The sequence below is a fragment of the Chenopodium album genome, chromosome 13 (genome assembly GCF_948465745.1).
Source record: "Chenopodium album chromosome 13, dcCheAlbu1.1, whole genome shotgun sequence".
Classification (NCBI taxonomy): Eukaryota; Viridiplantae; Streptophyta; class Magnoliopsida; order Caryophyllales; family Amaranthaceae; genus Chenopodium; species Chenopodium album.
In genome coordinates, this window is record NC_137846.1 from 51078429 (window position 1) to 51100499 (window position 22071).

General features: G+C 36.2%; 4 protein-coding genes across 4 annotated transcripts; 1 reads left to right on the forward strand and 3 right to left on the reverse strand.

Moving 5' to 3' along the window:
- Window positions 1-4625: 4625 nt before the first annotated feature.
- LOC145575680 (uncharacterized) lies at window positions 4626-10175 on the forward strand. Its single transcript, XM_081633502.1, has 15 exons — window positions 4626-4994; window positions 5087-5290; window positions 5554-5678; window positions 5776-5911; window positions 6066-6215; window positions 6319-6381; window positions 6581-6676; window positions 6760-6819; window positions 6964-7038; window positions 7283-7336; window positions 7610-7711; window positions 7797-8492; window positions 8552-8623; window positions 9369-9476; window positions 10026-10175. Exons 1-15 carry the CDS (start codon window positions 4626-4628, stop codon window positions 10173-10175), a joined length of 2460 nt encoding a protein of 819 aa, XP_081489628.1.
- A 590-nt stretch (window positions 10176-10765) lies between these two features.
- LOC145576845 (F-box protein At1g49990-like) lies at window positions 10766-15047 on the reverse strand. The gene is made up of 4 exons (XM_081634550.1): window positions 14959-15047; window positions 13177-14416; window positions 11787-12139; window positions 10766-11093 (listed from the first exon to the last, which is right to left on the reverse strand). Exons 2-3 carry the CDS (start codon window positions 14411-14413, stop codon window positions 11796-11798), a joined length of 1581 nt encoding a protein of 526 aa, XP_081490676.1. The 5' UTR covers window positions 14414-14416; window positions 14959-15047; the 3' UTR covers window positions 10766-11093; window positions 11787-11795.
- A 2039-nt stretch (window positions 15048-17086) lies between these two features.
- On the reverse strand, window positions 17087-17521 carry LOC145575681 (2S sulfur-rich seed storage protein 2-like). Its single transcript, XM_081633503.1, has one exon. It carries the CDS (start codon window positions 17519-17521, stop codon window positions 17087-17089), a length of 435 nt encoding a protein of 144 aa, XP_081489629.1.
- A 3663-nt stretch (window positions 17522-21184) lies between these two features.
- On the reverse strand, window positions 21185-21613 carry LOC145575682 (2S sulfur-rich seed storage protein 2-like). The gene has a single exon (XM_081633504.1). The coding sequence runs from the start codon at window positions 21611-21613 to the stop codon at window positions 21185-21187; it is 429 nt and encodes a 142-aa protein (XP_081489630.1).
- Window positions 21614-22071: the final 458 nt, after the last annotated feature.

A 22071-nucleotide genomic window follows, 5' to 3' on the forward strand; every position in this document is an offset into this window, starting at 1 on the left:
TGTTGTTGTTGTTAATTTGTTTTTTTTTTTTTTTGGATTTTGTTATTTTGAAGTGTTATGGTTAGTATTATTATTATTGTTGATATTATTATTATTATTATTATTGTTATTATTATTATTATCATTATTATTATTATTATAATTATTATTAGTGTTATTATTTTTAAAAATATGATTAGTATTATTATTAAACTAATTTGATATTAGGGTTTTCATGGTTATTGTTGTTGTTTAATTTTTTTTTTTTGTTGTTGTTGTTGTTATAATAATATTATTATTAGTGTTATTAGTAGTACTATTATTAATATTTTTAATTATGATTAGTATTATAGTTGTTGATATTAGTGTTATTATTATTGTTATTATGGTTATTGTTGTTGTTAATTTGTATTTGTTGTTGTTGTTGTTGTTAGTTATTGCTGTTGTTAAGGTTATATTTGTTGTTGTTAATTTGTATTTATTGTTGTTTTTGTTGTTGTTATTATTGTTGTTGTTATTATTATTGTGGTTATTATGGTTATTGTTATTACTAAAATCGGATTATATTTTAATTTTATGTAGATCGAGGGTTCTGGTGCTCGACATGCAATATCACGACGTCTGAATGCGTCTGTTAGGAGACAGACATCTCGATCTTCACCGGTTCATCCCGAGCAGCAGCAATACAGGTCTACTAGTGGTTGGTCGATAGACCAACAGTCTGGTAGTAGTCGGCCCTTGTACTCTGCAAGTGGAGCACCCATATCTGACGAGGAAGACGAATGTTCGGGTAGTCATGCTGGTGACCGGGATGAAGAACAGGACCCTCATGATTTCCATATGGTATATAGGGGTCAGTTTGGGAGATTTGTTGGTAGTGGGTCGAGTCAGCCTACTTCCAGCTCTGCAGAGGCATGGTTAGTGCAGGAACCGATGCCGGGTGGGCCTGAGGATGGGTCAGTTATCCCTAGTTTTGGCGGTCACGTGGCACGGTATATCTGGATGGAGCAGGAGCGTAGTGTTTTGCGCTGTTTGAGTAGGACAAAGTTATGTTCTGACTTGTGTACTTGGCGAGGCCGTCAATCTGTGGAGGCCATTGCGGAGATTGATGCTAGTTGGTTGTCTCACTTGCCCGGCCTGATGTTTAAGAGACTTGATTGGCCGTTGATTTCTGCTTTTGTTGAGAGGTGGCAGCCAGATACGAACACCTTTCACATGCCATTTGGGGAGATTACGATCTTGCTGCACGACGTGTACAACATACTTGGGTTACGGGTTGCAGGCAATATGGTGTCCACTACTCCTAGCACGGACGTGTTACGGGACGAGTGCTCGGTCACCATGGATATGACTCCAGATGATCTGTCTGAGGTTTGCGGCACAAAGACCATTTGGCAGGGTAATGGGGTGTTGACTGATAAGATTTTTGAGTCGACGTTGGCGGTCGACCGGGATTTTAGTGAGCAGCTTGATGCATACTTGTGGTTAGTGCTTGGAGGTACACTGTTTGTAGACAAGAGTGGTAACCGTACGCATCCTTCCTTCCTCCACGAGCTATGTCACACGGATGTCCCTATTAACGAGTATGCTTGGGGAACAGCTGCACTGGCCTACTTGTATCGGCAACTGGGCACGGCATCACGGAAAGGTGCTGATTCGATTGCTGGTTGTCTCACGCTTCTGCAAGCGTGGATTTACGAGTACTTTCCGTGCTTTCGGCCACAGCAGGGTACCTTGACCCGGGACCTTCAAATGCCTCGTGCGTCTGCTTGGGATGTAGGAGCGGGATGTCCTAGCAAGAACCTGGAGCGCCTGTTAGCTTTTCGTACTAGGATTGATGCGCTTACCGACCGTGAGGTGAACTGGCTACCGTACGGAGCTGATCCTGCATTACGAGTGCCCCCCACTTTATTCATTGGCTGCATCCAGTACCGTAACATCATTGAGCCGTACATGCCTGATAGAGTGGTCCGCCAGCTTGGTTTCGTGCAAGGCATTCCCCGCGAGATCATCAGGCCAGAGAAGGCCAAGAGGCCGACTAACTTGAAGATGTATCGGGTAGAGTTCCCGACTGAGATGACAGCTGTGATGTGGAACAGGTTTGTCCCTGGGGTATCTCAGAGTGTTGTTTTAGGTGCCCTACCCAGGCTTAGTGCTGCAGCTCCTTCGGTTGCGCCCGGTTACATGCAGTGGCTGTACAGGTTTTCTCACCCGCGGGTATCTCCAGGTCCAGGAGTTACAAGCAACCTGCCTGAGCGGACTAACACTGATTACGTAAGTATTAATGCTTAATATTATATTAACAATGACTTCTATTAATTTTTGTGTTATAATATGTTATTGTTTTATTTGCAGTGGATGGGTCGGTCCATGGAGATTCACCAAAGAGCACTAGCTGAGTATCCTGAAATGTCGAGTGAGACTCGAACAATGACTGAGCAACTTGTATTTGATTGGAAGTCAAAAATGGGACTTTAGATTATTTTGATTAGATGTTCTGTTAGTGATGGTTTTAATTATGTTATGAACTTATTTGTATTTTATTTTTAAAAATGTAATGTATAAACTGGACACTTATTTTATTTTATATTTGATGTTTTGTACAAATATCATGTTAGATTAAAAGCAAATACATATAAAATTAATTTCATAAATCTAATTTTCGTACAAATGTTCAAAGTTAGTGAATGTACATTACAAACTACCTAACTAATGCATCCCACATGTCCCTTCTCAATTGATATGCTTGATCCCATCCGTTGACACTATCCTCGTGGTGTTCCGTCCACCAACCGGCGATTGGCGGGAGTGGTGAATCAGGTACAAGGTCAAGACGGATAAAATGTGATCCACCAACTGTAGCAATCACAAACTCTCGAGTCGGTGACCGAACCCCGTTGCGTGCCCTAAGCGGTAATACTGTGATGCATGGGTAGTAGCAAGTTGGTACTAGGCCTACTCCGAGACAAATCACCCTTGCGTTGAACCACGTAGCAATAGGAAATAAATCTTGAATTGTAACCATCCAATGCCGCTCCCCGACAGCCCCACCATCCCATCGAATACGCTCCACGTTCATCCAAAGTCGCCCAAGCCCGTAAATCCGTTCGTACAAATCAGGATGACCAGCGACCTCGTTCGCTATTGTTTCCCGAGCGTCATACCACTTATTTTGATCGCCAAAGAAGAAGTCGGCGACACAACGAAAGCCACAGTTCCCATCACCAATGACATCCTTCCAAGACGAAATGTACGGCAACATTGGGGCTGGAAGCAAGTTCAAATACCTGCATTTACTAATGTCACTTGGATCTACAACACAAAATTAAAAGATAAATTATTAGTAAAGCTACAAGTATTAATTTTACATATTTTTATATTAAATATAGAATTTTAGTATTACCTGGTTCTTGGTCACCACCACGTTGAGTGTGTTGACGGTTCACATGCTCGAATTTTATGGAAACACCTTCAGCCCATGTAACAGCATCGTCAAATGTAGGAAAAAACGTATCGGTGACAAAATTCCCACTATAATTCACACCGTCACCGCCTTCCTCAGATTCCATATCCTATACAAATTAAACAAAACATGCTTTATGTCAAAATAATAATAATAAAAACAATAATAAAAATAATTATTATAATTAAAATAATAAAAACAATACTAATAATAATAATAATAATAATAACAATACTAATAACAATACTAATAATAATAACAACAAATACAAAACAATAACAATATTAATAATATTAATATTAATATTAAAATTATATTTCTACTAATTAATAATAAAAATATCAACAACAACAACAACAATAAAAATAACAGCAACAACAACAATAATAATATCAACTACAACAACAACAATAATATCAACATATAGTAATAATAATAATAATAATAATAATAATAATGAAACAAAAAATAAACATATTACTAATAATCATATTAATACAACAAAATTACATTAATTATCAAATACTAAATCACAACAATAATCACAAGACCACGAAAAAAAAATACATAAAAAAAAAAACTTAATAAACGTACTTAAAAAAAAAAAAAAAAAAAATTATAGGGACATCCGCCTAAAATTTCCGGATGTCCCTAGGTACATCCGCTTGAAATTTCCGGATGTTCCTTGGTACATCCGGAAATTTTAGGCGGATGTCCTAATTACCGAAAATTAAAAAAAAAAAAAAAACTTACAGAATGATCCGACGCATTCTCCGGCGTACGTATGTTCCACTCGCCGTCCATGACCCAAGACCCGTCGGCAAATTTAACGTTTTTTGAAAATAGAAAATTTAGGTGGTCGTGGGGACCGATTTGGTTGCAAGGTCGTGGGGACCGATTTTGGGAAGCTCGGGACAACAATGTCGTCAAGTAAGGGGACCGTTTCATGCATTGTGTCCAAATGGGGAACAAGGTCCTTTTTATAAGCCAAATTGCATAAAGGGCATAGTGGTCCATTCAAGTCAAAAAGGGAGCGTTACCTGGTAAAATGGGAGCGACAAATAGCAGTTGAGTAAGGTTATTATAAAATCCTGTCAAGAAAAAAAAAAAAAAAAAGTCATTATAAAACGGCTTCCTTTGTTTGTTTCTAGGTTTCGACACCAAAACAATCAAAATGTCAGCCATGACTACGCTTGGTCGTAGTTCGAGCTTCCAAAAGCTCCGAACAGAGATGAAGAATGACCCAGAAAGTTATGAAGTTGAATTACAATTATTATACCGAAATTTCAAGGACAGCATTCAACCTTTTGAGCAACAATCCGATTTCGGTTTCACCGGCGTCTCCGACGATTCCACCGCCAACAAAGAACTCGCCGATAAAGCCTTCTTCCTTGCTCAATTGTGTCCTGCTTATCCTCGACATCTCTATGATTTTCCCGACCGCCTCGTTTATCTTCTTCATCGTGTTGTTACTCCTGTTATCCTGTCGCCTTCTTTGAGATCACTTCGTTTCAAACTCACTCAATTACTAATTCTTCTCATTAATAAAAACGTACAGTAATTCACTTTGGATTTTATTGAGATTGGAAATTTGGTAATTTTTGATGCAGAAATTTGAGTTCGATGTAATTAATGGTTTTGCAGGTTGTGTCGATTAATAAGGAGTTCGAAATCTGTAACTTGAAGACAAAGACGACGTTGTTAGCATTGTTTATGAAACTTCAGACGCTTAACGATAGGAATTTGAAGAAATTGGCGTATTCTCATGTCATTCTTTCGATTAAGAAGCATAAGAATAATCATGCTAGGAATACGACTTTGCAGAATGTCGTTCTTCATATGCTTCAGGTCTGTAACTCTTCTCTGTTTAATATTATCATACTTGGACCTCGACCTGTTTTGTTCGGAGTTAAGAATTTCATTGACTGTACATGTAAAAAACTGACTTGGCCGGTCTCACCCTAAACCGACCTCAAAATAATAAAGTTCTGATTTCGAGACAGAATAATTTAGAAATAGCATGATTCAAATTTAAAATAGACCTGACCGGAATTAACACCTCTAAATGTACATAGAAAAGTGTCGATATTAACTAACTTAAGCGTTACCAGAGTGGGGAGGAGGCATTAGCTAGAAGGTCTCTTGTCGTGCTATGCAATCTACACCGGATGAATGTATGGTCTGATGAATTAATTTCAAACGCAATTTGCCGTGCTTGTCATCATCCTACATTACGGTATCTACAACACTTACCTCGATCACCTTAAAGTATAGATAAATCATAAATGGACTAACTGATGACTGAATTTTGTTTTTGATAATTCTGGATTCAGGCAAGCTGTTCTTTCCTTTCTTTTTAGTTATCAGATGATTGAAGATGATGACGACGACACTGATGCTTCAAGCAATGAAGATGAGGGCTGTGCTCGACAAACACGAGTTGTTCTCAATAGAGAACAAGTGTATAAGGTCTATTCAATTTCTACATTTGGCTATACTCGAAATGTTAATATTAGACTAAGTTGGTATATGCAGATGAAATAATCTAAAAGCTTAAATTTTCTGATTGTTTGATTTCTAGTTTGAATATGATTGATAACGTAATACATTGTTATAACTTTAGGCTCACCATAAGGGCACAACATCAAGCAAAAAGAAAAAAAAGGCTAAGTTGAAACGTGAGATTCGTAGCATGAAAAGGCAGCAGCGCTTGAGTTCAGAGAAAACTGGTTCAAATCACTATTCGCCACTTTCAGACTTACACGATGCAGATGTACCTATGCTGCTGCTTTCTTTTTGATTTGATATATATGTCATTTATGCTATATGGCTGTTTAGTTATTAATGATTTTTTTGCGATTTTTTTTTTTTCAAAGGCATTTGTGGATGAGCTGTATTCTTACCTTCATAGAGATAATAGAAGAGTTCAACTTTCTGAGGTGAGTGATTTGCCTTTCATCTGATGAGAATCATTAATTGATTCAACTCAACAAAAATCCCTCCACACTGCTTCATTGTTAGGAGCTTGGCTTTTATGGATAAAACTGATTATTTAATCATTCAGGGGTTACTCTTGGGAAATTATGTGTTTTATAAGTACTGAGATAACCTTGATTAACGAGCTATTGTGGGATGCAGGTTAACATGATGACGATAATAGTGATTGCTCGGACAATTGGACTTCACCGATTGATCAAGCCAAAGTTTTATTGTTTCCTTGGAAAGTATATGATGGTTTGTGTTCCATCTCATTGTTGCCTTTCATAATTTTTCAATAATAGTAATCTAAATTGCAGCTTCTCCCTGCTGTCATGCAGCCCCATGTGAAGGAGATTACTAAACTACTTGCTGCTGCTGTTGAAGTCTTCCATGCTGATGTCAGTTTGCGGTGTCTTGATTGCATTGTCTTTTTAGTTATTTTCTTTACTGGAGCAACTTTTTACAGTATATTTACTTCCCTTGGTCATTTACTATATTCCTATTGATTTGGGTTTGTTGATTTTTTTTTTTGGCTGTATTAGGTTCCAGATGATGATGTCAAACCCCTATTTCTTCAGATTGTAAATAACTTTGTACACAATAAATCGCAACCAGAGGTATTGATTGTATGATAAATATTACTGTAAATCTAGAAAGTCTAGGAACTCCAAGCAATGGAGAAATGTTGTGTAAATATTACTGTAAATCTAGAAAGTCTATGTTCTGAGAACTGATTTGTGCAGTCAATTTATTACTCTTGGGATGTTGATATTTGCCTCTAATGTCGTTCTATCTTCAGTTTCTTGTTTATTTGTTTAATTTGGTGAAATATTTATAGTGTTGCTTATTGGAACTGGACAGGCATTTGCTGTAGGATTGAATGCGGTCAGAGAGATATGTTTACGAATGCCTTGGGTACTCAATCTCTCTTCTGATTTCAAGCCTTTGTTGAGAAGCCAATTTCAATTTTTGAAATGTACAATTGCAACTTGTTTGTATACGTGTGTGGTTGGTTAATGGGTGGAGTGGAATTGATTCTTGCATCCTCTATTGATCTTTGTATCATATGTTTGTTCAGTATGTAGTTTCCTAAGTTGTTACATAGTCACATAAAAAGATGAATTTTCTCTCTCAGTTGCTTTTATAAGTCTATCTTTTAACAACATTTTCTTACTTTGTGTGTTCTAGTTGATGAATGATGATTTGCTACAAGAACTTGTGTTATATGAAAAAGAAAAAGTAAAGGCAATTTCACTTGCTGCCCACTCCCTTCACAAATTGTTCAAAGAGGTAAAACACTGCCTTATATCCTCTATCTATGAGCATATTTTTCCGCCCCTGACATCACTTTGTATATCAATGTTGTCTTACCTAGGTTAATCCCTCACTACTTGCCAAAAAACACCGTAGACGGTTTCCTACAAATGCTAAACCTAAACAGTATGGAGAGGCGAGTGTTGCAACCGATGTCCCTGGAGCTGATTTGTTGCGGCTAGGTAAAAAATATGATGATCAAGATTATGACAGTATCGAAGTTGAGAATGATGATGATGCAGAGGATGATGATGATGGCAGTGAGGATGCAGAGGGTGATGCTAGTGATGAGGATGCAGAGGATGATGCTGGTGATGAGGATGCAGCGGATGGTGATGATGATGTAACGTCTTTTAAGTGCTTAGGGGATAGTGCAGTGAATGAATGTTGTGCTGAAGTTGAGTCCAAGGTAGAGGATGATGACAGTATTACCGCTGGTGAGGAGGTTCAGGAAGATGATGTGGAAATGGAAGGCGAATCTAGTAGTTTAATTGAATCTAACGGTAGTCATGTGCAGAATTCTGGAGAAAGGAAGAGAAAATATGCTGATTTTGACCAGCAACTAGATACTGCTGAGTCTGATTTCAGAGCTCTGAAGAAATTGACAGTGCGTAAGTCGGAGCACTTGTCCGAAGCAGATGATCACTTCTATTCTAACGAAGAATTCCAAAAAATTAAAAAATTGCTGGTAAGGTTCATGTTCTGTACATTCTCCACCAAATATCAAGTTTTAATTATGTTAAAAAATGACCTTTCAGTTCAATAGTAGTTTCATTGCATTGATCATTGTGGTGCAAATGATGTGCTTTGATACAGGCTACACAGCCTGAATTGCGAAAGTCTTCAGACCAATTAAGTCTCAAGCCAGTTAATCCTGCTAAACTTGAAGTAAGTTATCTCAAACTATACATTAAACTTTGTTGCATTCTGTGGGACTTTTCATACATGCCCATGTTGTGTTGTGTCTCTGTTTGAGGATGTTCGAGTTCGACACTCTTAGTTTGAAAACGTTGAGTTAAATGCTCTATTGTCTGGTAGATTAATATACTACTTCTGTACAATATCTGCACTATTTCCATGGCAGAATGTAGCTGCTGTTCTTAAGCTTAAGTTGTCTTGGGCTAATGTAGAAGTTATTACTTCAGGAATGATTTAAGTTCTCTAGTTAATTTGTTTGTGACTTTCAAATTCTCATTGCTTAATAATCTCTAATTATCAAGATAAATTTGACATGTTGACATGCTGTGGACTTATATTTCCGCGTAAAAAGTATTATCAGAGTAAGCAGAACCAAGTCAAAATAATATGAATCTACCAAATTTTGAAACAAAGACATTGCACTTTAAAAAAAGAAACTGTGCTGTTTCCTTCCACAAATACTTCGTGTTCATAATTTTTTTAGTTTTTGCATCTTTCTTAGCGCATCCAATCACTTCATATGTGATGAATTTCTGTGGGGAAAAAGTGATAGCAACAAATTTTTTTGAGATGGAAAGGACAAAGGGATTTATAGATTATGTTCACCTCTTCCATCCTCCCCTCTTCTCTTAATTTCACGTAGTGATGTGGCAAAATAAAAGGCTTGTTATCTGACTTTACGGTGAATATCTTGTGTTGTGTTATGTGGTTACAGGCAAATATCAGAAGAAAGATGACCAAGGAGGAAAAAGAGAAAAGAATGAAGGAAGGAAGAGAGGACAGGAAAGAATACAAATCACGAGCTGCTGTAAAACAAAATAAGGTTTGTTTATCTAGTCCATCCTCCTTTTCATATCCATGAGGTGAAAGACGTTGCTCACCCTTTTTGCATTCTATAGCATTTATAAGCCAATTATATATGTGTACTGGAGTATGCTATCATTGCTATGATATGATTCCAGTCATTGCTTTTGCTTAATCTTCACTCTTCAGTGCTGTTATTTTTTTTTTTTTTTTTTTTTTTTTTTGGCCTGCTACGTATATAGTTGAACACACAGGTAATGGATCTACTCGAGTTCAATGTCATAGGCAGTGCTAGTTTAATCGTTTTGCTGATATAAAAACATAGTACTCTGTCCCTCTTGTATGCACCGTGGTTTGGCTCAGTCTAATTTTTAGTTTTGGATTTGACTGGAGAGAAAAGTTATGAGACCATTTATTATTTATTAGAGGATTAAGAGAGGGGAGGGAAAAGGGAGGGGGGGTGGGGGGAGAGGAGGTATACATTTGGAGACATTTTTTAAAAAGCTGGTATTTCTTTTTTTCATATATCTATTTGTTTTTTTGACATCGTTTTCTTACGGGTTAATAGAAGGGTGGTTCAAGCAACCGGCAGAAGGATCATAAGAAGATTATGCCTATTGCTGCAAAGAGAGGCAAGATTGCAAGATCCAAACAAGAGAAAAAGAGAAAACAGATATCTTCTGGTAAACAGTTTCGAGGGAAGAAGGCATGGAAGTGATTCATATCAGTTAATATATGTGATACCTAACTTGAATGTCTCTTTGGTCCAGGAATCAATGACGCATTACAGTACTTTATTTATAAGCCATTGTTATCTAAGCCAGGTTATGGAAACATTCTATATATTGTACACATATGCTTTAGCTTTGATTCATTTAACCCGTATGAGGTTCGTAATTTAACTAATCATTTTTTTTTTTTTTTGAAACCATTTAACTAATCATTTTATCATCCTTCATCGAGTTGATCATTTAACCATGTTCAACACTACATGTCTACATGAACCAAAGTCGACAGGCTTTCAAGGGCAATGATACCTCAGAGTTTAAGTGCACTTTTTGCTGCCATTGTGTCGAAACTTGCCATTTTCAGACTATAGACAACTTAGTGAAGTCTAGGACTTGAAGATGAACTTGTATTTACCCTGAATAAAGACCAATAGAATGATAAATTTTCCCATCTCATTAGCAATGAGCCAGTGACCTGAGTTTTTAGCAAATCTGTACATTTGCCTAGCATATTGAGCAGAGCTAAAACTGCTAAAAAAAAATACTACGATTAACTTGATTACGGTTTGGTGTGGTTACCAGGTTTGTCCAACTTCATATAGACTATTTAGGCATCCATAATTCTTGCAGGTTTAGTAGCAGCTATCATAAGACATAAACCAGAGGTCCAAATCATCATTACACTGGCAAATTTTAAGTTTTTGACAAGACTACGTCGTTGTGGTTATAGTAATCTGTATCATCATCTCTTAAACACGACATTTGCCTTACAAAAAGAACAAATGCAATTAACAAACTCTTTGAAGTTAGTGACATCAACATGTTTCATTGCAAAGTCCATCAGCAAGACAGCAAGCTCATTTTCTACCCTTTCATGATCAAACTTCTGAGGCCAGTTGCCTAGTCCCCTACAAGAATACAAAGAGCATTAGAATACCTGAGTTCAAGATAATACATGGTGCGGTTGAACAAGCTGGGGGAAAAAACATGCTGCGGATGAATACGATATGCTTTACATAGATTCAAGTCTAACAATGATAATTAACTGAAGGTCTAAACATAGCAGAAACATTTTCTCAATATTGTCAAACGCCACAAACTATTATCATCGCCAATGGAAGCAAGTCAAATCCGAAGTAAGGGAGAAAAAGAAAGATCTCATTAACTTGATCATATATTCACACAATCATCAAACACCCAAGTACCCAACACGATCATTCTAAAATGTTTACAGCTACTCAATTCAAAATGTGTAGTCACTATTCACTACCCCGGTCCAAACAAAAGTATTAAACTCTGAACAGTCTGAAGAGGTGCAATCCATCACCCATCGTTAAATTAGTCTAACTTGCTACATTAGCATAAAAATTAGCACAACAGAGCCTGTAATGAAATATAAAGAAAGAGATAATGTGTTGTAGGGGACTGCACTAAGGTCAGAGTCAATAACACAAAAACAAGGGCGGCATCAATAATGCGACACAAAAGTAATAGCTTCTACATACACATAACAATAACAAAACAAAACTGAGCCATAATATAAAGCTTGAAGATTTCAAAACGAGGAATTTGGAATAAGAACTAAGTATAGCTGTTCTAACCTTCTCAACCTAGGACTTAAGTTCAGCATATAACTGCTTCATGTCTTGATCATCTGGTTCCAACTTCAAGGCAAACTCTACATCATACATGGATCCTTCGACATTACCAAGTTCCTTTCTGGCTAATGCTCTGCGACAATAAGCTTTAAAGTACAGAGAATCCAAGTTCAAGGCTTTTGTACAATCATTCTCGGCCTCATGGAATCTGCTGACCATGATATATGCCATCGCCCTATTAGCATAAGCTTCAGCACTTCGCGAGATAGCAATGCTTCTGGTATAGCAGCTTATAGCTTCATTGAATTTACAGGCCATGAAATTGTTATTGCCCTGTTCTTTTGCATAAGTGGCAGCTGTGAAAGTAAAAGAGGAGTAAATAACTTGGTTTCCTAAACAGAATAGAAAAAACACTCAAAAGGAAAACAGTATAAAGCATTAGAATAGGAAGGAAAGGAGTTTCATCTTCAAAAAAAGCACAAACTCACAGTTATTAGTTATTACTGTCATTCAACCAACAAATTTACAGGGATGCAGTGGTTTTTAGATAAAGGATCCTATGCATTCATCAGCTAACATTAAAACGTGTGAGATTTAATCAAATATCAGGGAAAAATAAGACTCATCAACCAATTAATATCTACTAAAAATATGCAACCCTAACATAGGTGGTTCAGGAAAGCTAGAAAGAATTGTAGTCTGGGATTAATCCATCAAGTCATTGGCCTAGGGAAAAGGAAAATGCAACTCATCAAGTCATCATTGCCTTAAGACCCTTAAGGAGGAAAATGAATACGAAAAAGAAAGTGTTTTTTTTTTTTTTTTTTTTTTTTTTTTTTTTTTTTTTTTTTTTCCCCTACATCAACCCACAAATTACTACAGCAACAAGAAGAGTATGGAAAGAAAATTTAAGCTTACATACGAAATTTATATGATGGGAACAAGACAATATATAATGCTGCACGAGCAAGACAAATGAACACATTATATACTTCATATTAACATTGCTTTAAACACTTCAACATGATAAGTTCAAATTAGTACTCCTTTTCAATTAGAGATCTACTTGAAACTCGACTAAGGTATGGTTCTGAAGTCTATAGTCTAAGGAGCACCTGTAAAGCCCATAAATTGAGTTGAACCAACGATTGTAAGATAGTAATCTAAATTAAAATTCAAGGAAACTGCCTATACAACTTTTACAAGCATCATTAGAAAAATCAGAAAGGGCAACACAATTATCACCCACAGTGTATTTTAATTGCAGACACTTACCCAATGTAATCAATGAACCCGAATTATGAGAAAGCTTTTAATTAGTTAAGCACAATCCAATATATAACTAGCAAGAGTAGTAACAATAAGATTACAAAATAAGATTTCAACAGCTTACTCAAACATGGAGGGAGTGAAGTTGGCCAACTTGGCAGCATATATGGCATAACAAACACATGTTCAATGATGCTCAAGTAACCATCACCACAACTCTCCACCCTTTTAGTCCGAAAATTCAACGAAAAAATTTGGCCTTGAATATGAAAGAAGACAACATCAGCTTCCAAGGGATGGATAAAGCAACATGTTGGAGTTATTTTATCCAACCCACAAGATAAATAGCTCTCATCAGACCAGATATCCAAAATTGACACTTTATGCACCAAACTCCACTCTCCTTCACCTTGATGATCCTTCAACCTCCACAGAACATAATCATCCCTTTTCATCTGCAAACATTGAATTAAACCTCCACCCACAAAGACCCTCATGGCAGAAGGCAATGGTGGTTTTGCAATGAACCGGCATTTAACTTTGCCCTTCCTGTCCAAGCTACCAAAGGGGTCATCCCACACAATTAGCCCACAATCTCTATCAAACCAAAACAGCTTACCATCAAACTCCAAAGCTCCATCCTGCTCCCATTGATGCATAGACAGCATATAATTTGCAGATTTCGTCACCCACTTCCCAATTTCCGAAGAAAAACACATCAAAGTAGCAAGATTAGACCCAATAAGTGGCTGATATTCAACAACCAAAAACCTCTCTAAAACCCCAACTGAGTTAGCCTGAGAGATAAACCCGACAGTACCCCCATGGAGAATGGGATAAGGAGACTTCGGAATTGGAAACCACTCACCAGTAAGAGGGTTGGCCACAAACAAAGCATCCTCCTCAAATCTTTTATCAAAATAAAACTGTCCATTAAGCGTTAAAGGCTTATGTTGATAAGGGTTTCTCTTGATTCTGAATTGAAAAAGGAAAACACCATTACTACAATACATAATACTTGGGTTATTTCCATCAATGGACTCCAGAAATGGTTCATCAGCCATCTGAAAAGGAGCAATTTGAAGAGAACTCACTTCCGGGGGATATTGGAGATCAAATTGCATCACCTTTGCATTAGATTTGGTATCAACTCGAACCATTCGATCCAAAATTACCCAAGAGGGACCATGTAAAGAGATATATGAAGATGTGAAATGGGCATTGTTGATGATGTAATTCCAGCGTTTCGAAACACATTTGAAACGATGAATTGATTTAGCAGGTAATCTGATCAAAATCTGAGATACTATTTCATCAGGAAACTGTTCCATTACTCCATCTGTCACCTTTTTGTCATCCATCTTCTAAACAACACAATAATCACACATGAGTTTTACATCCAAAGCAAAAACACAAGAGATGAACACATCAAAAAGAAAAATGGCAAACGAGCAACAGCTTTCCCCCTTTTACAATACCCAGTTCGAACTCGGATTATTCGGAGTTTAATAGGCTTCGAATCACCGGGTAACTTTTACACATACCAAAAGAATAGTAAATTGAACAATGACACTAGAAAAGTAGAAATGAGATTATTATTCAAATTTATTTCAAGAATCAAACAACCCAACACAAGAACTTTTACACATACCAAAAGATGAGTAAATTGAACAATGACACTAGAAATGAGATTATTTATTCAAATTTATAACAAGAATCAAATAACCTAACACAAGAACAACAAAATAAATCCATATTCAACATCGAAAATTATCAGATTATCAAACTACATTACTGATTTTTTTTTTCAATCAAACACAAGAAATGCGTCAAACCATCATCAATTTCAGCTTTTTCAGGAAATTGCGTTTCATACTGGAAGAATGAAGTTAAAGATTGAGCTAACCTGTAGAAAGGGAACGATTTGTGGTGCGGCGTCGACGGAAACAGCAGCTGGGTGAGTGGGAAATTGAATGACGTACTATTTTTGTGTTGTGAAAGGGATGTAATTGGAAGATTTGGAACTTTGAAGAGGATTTTGAAAAGGAAAAATATAATTTAATAATGTCAATTATTGTCAATTTACTTTTAATAATCCCAATTAAGGTTTATTTTTTAACAATCCTAACTATGTCCTGAGTTTGCCTTTAATAGACCCAAAAACCGATTACCTGCTGTAATTTTTTTTTAAACGCCACATGTCAACACATGATTGGCCTATAATATTAAAAGAAATGAAAGAAAAAAAGAAACAAAAACCAACCCAGCCACCTTCTTCTCCCCTCACCCACCGACAAACCCTAAGCCAACCCCTAAAACCATCAGCCACTGGCCGGCCACCTCCCTAACCCCCCGAAAATGGCCAACCGGCCCTCCCAGCCCCCCAAATAACACACAGTCGATCCACCTAAAGTCCTAAACCCCCTAACACTCTCCTCCCTTCGCTCCCCTTAGCCGGAAAACAAAAAAAAAAAAAAAAAAATTCAGTGATGCGTGCTCCTCCTCCCTTCCCATACCCTCGAAATCGCCCAAGGGGACAAATTCGGGGTTGGGGAAAGGAGGAGGGTTGTTTTCGATGGTGGAAAAGTTGTCCTCGACGGCCGAATACGGTGGTTTTGGAGTAGGAGTTTTTGACGGTCGAATTCGGTGGTTTGGGGGTGGGAATGGGCTGGCTAAGGTGGTTTTTTTGGTTGGGAAGGGCCGGTTGGCCATTTCAAAGGGTTAGGGGAGGCGGTCGGCCATTTTCCGACGGGATGGGGGTTGGCCCTAGTGTTTTGCTGTGGTGTAAGGGGAGGGATGGTGGCTGTGAGGGTTTTTTCTTTTTTTAATTTAGATCAATCACGTGCTGACACGTGTATTGGTTACCTGTTACAGCAAGTCATTGACTTGGAGTTGATCGGATGGGTCTATTGGAAGCAAACTCATAGCATAGTTAGAACTATTAAAAAATAAACCTTAGTTGGGATTATTAGAAGTAAATCGGCAATAGTTGGGATTTAAAGTGTATTTTTCCTTTTGAAAATGGTTTCCAATACTAAAACAAAATGAAAATTGGGAAGGGATCCTAAAATAAAATAGGAAATTTGCCAATTACGGTCGGTAAATTATTCATTTCGTGGGTTATAACCATTTAAATTTATTTTTGCAAATTAATTTAAAAAAAAAAATGGCACCTGGTATTTTAATTACAACCAAAATTAGATCTTCGACCAGTTTCACTAAAAATTGTTATATATACTTAGGTGTAAGGTGCATTCAAATGTATTATGCTCATTTGATATATATTTTTTTATTCTCATTTTAAAATCTAAAATGAGCAAAAAAAAATAAAAAAAAATAAAATACTTTTGAATATACCTACCTCTAAAGGTTCTCCACTTTCACAAAAATATGTCGTCATATTATCAATAATTAGTTTACATTGGGTCGATAGACTCAACACTATCTTTCTTTCACAAAGAATCCCTACAGGCTACAGTCATTCCTTCAAAACATAAACATAATTATAATAAAAATTGTTTTATTTCAGTTGGTATGTAAGAGCTAGTTTAGCTCATATATGTATTCAGTTTAACAACTTTTAGCTTGTAATACTAATAATAATACTAGTAGTTGATTAAGCATATGTCCAAGGAAAAAAAGAAATATGAATATCTTTACGGTTGTACCTCGTGGCATTGTGGCAATAACACCCCATAACAAGTCACAAATAATGTCATACGGATTTTTATGGAATATTTGTTCCGTACGTACGTGTCCCAACTCACAAGTTTTTGAAACAATTTTCATTAAGAGCGAGAATTAAGCTAGATAAAATTAAAACCTTGATTTTTTGTACTCCCTATATTTATAGTTCATTGTTAATGATCTGAACACCATAATACTAGGGATCGAGAAAAGCACACGATAATGTACTTTTTATTACTTGACAAACTAATCTAATTGTTGCACTAATACACGTGTAACATACACGTACGTGTTAGGATGATATCGGGCATGATACATGTTCACTAAACTAGCTATTAAAGTAGATTTTAGTACGTGGTGGTGGTATCAACACTAGCTTCACACCTTGTACTAATTCCACACCTTCCAGGGAGCTGCATGGCCTTCCTAAGCACCACCTTTCCCATTAGCCGCCCCTCTCGGCTCCTCATCATCCTCTCCTTCTCCTCCTCAGCCACGCTTTCGAGCGCCTCACACACACAATCCTCGTCCATCTCTTGGAGCATCTCGCAACACTCCCTAAGACAACATGCTTGATTCCCCGAATTTGGGTACATTAACACGTCCATTTCGCTCCTCATGTACTGCCTGCAATGATCCATTTTCTCCCATCGCATTTGTCGCTCGCATTGTGAGCTTAGCCGTGCCTCGTTCGCTATGGTGGCGCCGGTTGTTTCGAAGGTGGAGATGACTACGAGGGTTGTAGCTATGGTTGCTAGGAGAAGTGAGAATGTTTTTGCCATTGGCTCTTTTTCTTAGATGGTTTGATATTTGGATGGTTAAGTTGATGTGGGATGTTATTTAGGCTAGTTGATTTGTTATTATATAGAGGATTTTGATGAGATTCTTAATTTGCATGTTAAGTACGTGGCTTTTGAACTTTATAATGTTTGATGTTGTGGTGTGGATGTGCATGTTGTGATAGTTTACACGTTGTGGTGTTGTACATTTCGTGTCTTAGACCTCTTAGTATATGTTTGTACTTGAATTTTTTTTGAAATCTTTAACTTGTGGGAACTTTGATTTCTAGCTAACAAGTCTATTACGATGTACTTACATACCACTTTGTCTGAATTCAATCTCAACTTTATACTTTTTGTGTACAATTGTACATGGTCTTCGATATAATCAAGACATTTTCGGTTTTTTCTATAAAAGACACACCTGCGATTAATAATATTTTCCATTACGTACTATAAATGATAGAGTATAAAACATATTCCTGGGCCTCAACCATTAGTTTAAGCTTTTGGTTGAGATGGTCCACTAATATGGTATCTCATCTACCCCCCACTTTCAAGTGGAATATTAGGTGATGGATATGAGGAGGGTCCATGCTGCATCCTCACTTCTAGTCCAAACGAGATCTCGTGAGAGGGGGCGTGATAGAGTATAAAACATATTCCTGGACCTCAACTATCAATAAATTATGTATCAACTAAGGGTCCCTATAACATATGGTACCAGTAACCATATTGTTACTAGTTGATTGAATGTTGCATGTTAAATGGGGACAAAAGAGTGCAATCGGGTCGTATGATAGATCATCCCTCAAACTTTTCATTCCTATATATATATATATATATATATATATATATATATTAACGGAGATTGTTTTATAGTTAGAATTGAAGGATAGATTTATATACAAAATGCATCTCCATCTAATACTAATGGAATACTTGAATTGATATAAACATTTAATTTTGTGACAAATTAAACAATATGCCCAACAACTTTAATTTCTCATTTTTTTAAAAAAAAAAATAAAGAAAGGTAAACAAAAGCTAAGATTGTCTTCTCTTGAAATTAATTTAAATCCCAACTTATCAAAATCAAGGGGTACTATCTAAAAACGGGTCTATAGACTATAGTATACGAAGTACTTGTATATCTTTTCTCATTTATGCTTGCCTTGATTATAAATGGCTATCACATAAACGTTTTTTTTTTTTTTTTTTTTTTTTTTTTTTCAGGTAACAAGCAAGAGTATTGTACACATTTATTACATGGTACACTTAGTTTCCATGGTGCCACACCTCAAGGGTAGCTCCATTGCCTTATCCAATTTCTGACCTGGCCCAATCTTTAACTTTTCCACCATCATTTTCATGGCCTCACATTGGCATACCGGATCCATCATAACTCTCAACTCACTGCAACACGTATCGAACGGGCGCTCCTCTTGAATCCCTACAACGTTTTTCACATTAACATTATCCCAATACCTCGTAACACCACTATGTGATACAAACTGTTCACAGTGGTCTGGCCAACTAGTCGATAGATAGTGGCGGCACTCCCGAATTACGTCATAATTATTCCCCTTATCCGGGATGGTAACACCGTCCTCGATCTCAATCTTGGTGGTTCTAGGAGTGGCAGTGTGAGTCAGTGCCACCAAGATCACAATGGAGGTTGCAAGAATCACAAGTTTGTAATCCATCAAATTATCAGTTGGGTTTTGCTATCTTTAATTTGAGGAGATTGGAAATTAATAAAAGTTGGAGACTATGAGAGGTTGTTAAGAGTTATTTATTAGGAATTAGTGAATAACAAACGTATAAATGCATGTTAATAACGTGGCTCATAAAGATGATTATAGGGAAATGTCACATATGGTTTGAATTTGAAGATGCATGCCGGATGCCCGGATTTATGATATGATTTTGCGTATAACATACAAATGACTTCTCATAGAAAATAACAATATTGCATGGAAATGTCGTACAAATTACAGAAATCAATTTTTTTTTTTTTTTTTTTTTTTTTTTTTTTAATACTTAAGGTAAAAAAAATACTCTCTTTGATTCTCTAATTAAATTCATTCCTTCAGTTTCTTATATGCCACAAAATATATTACATATAGTAAAGAATGACATACCTTGGAACAAAAAGCAGAGGGGGCGCACCACCAAAGTTCAACCTTCAACCTCTAGTTAAATAATGCAGTAAAAAAAAAAAAAGTTGTTTCCTTAAGTTCTTTGAGTTCCTTAAATTATATTACCTCCGTTTTTTTTTAGTTGACACGTATTCCTTTTTAGGAAGTTTTTTTTAGTTGACACGTTTTCTTTTGGGGTAAATTTTTTACCTTACATTTACAAACTACTTTCAATCTCTCTCACTCTCTCTCCTCTCCTTAATATATGTGTCTAAATCAAACGCGTCAACTAAATAGAAACGGAGGAAGTATGCCACAGTAACACATTTGAAAGAATGGCGGATCTTAGAACAAAAAATAGAGGGGTGCAAAGTTTGACCTTTAAATTAAACTCTAGTTGATACTTAACTATTGTGACAACTTTTAAAATTTATAAAATTTATATTCAAAGCAATAAATTCTTTATATTTAATGAGTCCAGACCCGTATGAACCTCAATGAAAATTCTTTCATGGAAAAGATGGATTGCAAGATATGGTTTGATAAACAAAAAAAAATGAGAGAATTAACTAATAATAGCTGGTCATAGTATCACATACAATAATTTCTTGTTTTTTGTGTATTGTTTTTATTATTTTTTATAGGATTATTTGTTAGAAACTATCTAATAACACCCAAATTTTATAAAAAAAAATTACCAAAAAAAATATTATACAAAACTCTCCAACGTTATAGTAATAAAATAATTTCTATCTTCAATCCTCAATTTGATAAAAGGGACTCCTTGAGTCCTTTCCATATGTATACCCAAACAAATAATGGTAAACCTCTATTTTAATATAATTTATAGTTTATTATCCTTGTTATTAGTTTCCCTTTCATTTTCTTTATAATATTCATATCAAATCCCCTCCAAAAATAAAATAAAAAAATTCATATCAAATATGCACTAAAACACTCTATTTTGGACCTAAATTAGTTGAAGGAGTTTTATAGTAGGCATGTTTACAATTTTTCGGCTTAAGATTTTAGTTTTCTCCAATAAAAGCTAGGGTGCATATAGTAGAATATATCAACACACATGAAAGATTATTAAAGCTAATGGTAAGAAATTTAAACTTAGAAATAGGAATATCATAGCCAAATATAATTATGGACAAACTAATAATTTGGAACGATAAAAAAGAAGAGTGAGCGATCTAAATAAGAACAGATGGAGTAAAACTTATATACGAGATAGCATAGTGATCAAGACCGAATGAGCTAATTAACTTTTATTTATTGTGCATAGCTCAAAGGCAACAACCAAAAGCAAGTACAAAACCCAAAATAAAACATCAAGGTACACGACGATGTACCCTAAGACTATCCCTATAACACTCTCTTAAGCAAATTAGACTTAACTAATTAACTAAGAGATTTAAATTAAAAGACAGTGATAATAACCATCCACCATACATGATGATGACCATCCCTTAGCACGCATGCATACATGCATGCATGCACATCATGTAGCTAGTACGTCTTACTCCATGTAAGACATGCGGCACTTGCGTTGCATGGTACCACACATCCTAGGAATATTCATTGCTTTTTCCATCATTCTTTGTTGATGCATCATCCCCTTTTCTTCCACCATCATCTTCATGGCTTCACATTGACATTGTGGCCTCATCATCTTCAAGTCATCACAACACTTCTCTAAGTATTGCTGCCTTCCTTGGTTATCATCCTCCTCATCACGACCCATGTACCTCCTCATGCCTTGCATCATGTACTGCTCGCAGTGGTTCGGCCACTGCGACCTTAGCTGCCGGCGACACTGGCTGGATGAGCCCCTCCCTTGCTCAAAGTCGTCTTCGATCTCGACTTCGGTGGTTATGATGGTGGCATGACTCATTACCACCAAGGCTGCCATTACGGCAGCTAGTATCACAAACTTGGTCATTGCCATTTGATTAAAACTAATAAGTTGTATTTCTTTGTTTGGATTTGGTTGTTTGTTGTGGGAATGTTGGTTTTGAGAATAAGAATATTGGATTATTTATAGATGATTAAGGATAGTTATTGCATGCAATGGAGATAACGTGGTTGGTGAAGATAGTAAGTGACAGCCACCAAAGCTTTGTTTCTTGGCTTTTATGTGGATTTATACGACATATGGTGTTATTTTGCATGGAGAATTTATGCAAGGTCCGGTGTTCGCCATTTGTAATTGCTTTAATAAAATAATTGAAAAAAATATACATGCTTTAAGTTAGATTCAAACCCATAATCTCCAACACATAATGGTCATACATTTACCATCTCAACCAACTTTTATTAGTATTTTAAATTACACATTATTAATATTATATATTTCTTTCATTTATTAAGTAATTAGAGGTTTTTTTTAATTTATTTATTTTTCAC

Excerpts from the sequence above, each read along its gene's own strand:
- LOC145575680 (XM_081633502.1), top strand. The coding sequence starts at position 4,626 with ATGACTACGCTTGGTCGTAGTTCGAGCTTCCAAAAGCTCCGAACAGAG. Across the intron at positions 5,291-5,553 it reads TCGTTCTTCATATGCTTCAG|AGTGGGGAGGAGGCATTAGC; the intron begins GTCTGTAACTCT and ends AAGCGTTACCAG. Across the intron at positions 6,216-6,318 it reads CAGACTTACACGATGCAGAT|GCATTTGTGGATGAGCTGTA; the intron begins GTACCTATGCTG and ends TTTTTTTCAAAG.
- LOC145576845 (XM_081634550.1), bottom strand. The coding sequence starts at position 14,413 with ATGGATGACAAAAAGGTGACAGATGGAGTAATGGAACAGTTTCCTGAT. Across the intron at positions 12,140-13,176 it reads TTCACTCCCTCCATGTTTGA|CTGCCACTTATGCAAAAGAA; the intron begins GTAAGCTGTTGA and ends TTACTTTCACAG.
- LOC145575681 (XM_081633503.1), bottom strand. The coding sequence starts at position 17,521 with ATGGCAAAAACATTCTCACTTCTCCTAGCAACCATAGCTACAACCCTC.
- LOC145575682 (XM_081633504.1), bottom strand. The coding sequence starts at position 21,613 with ATGGCAATGACCAAGTTTGTGATACTAGCTGCCGTAATGGCAGCCTTG.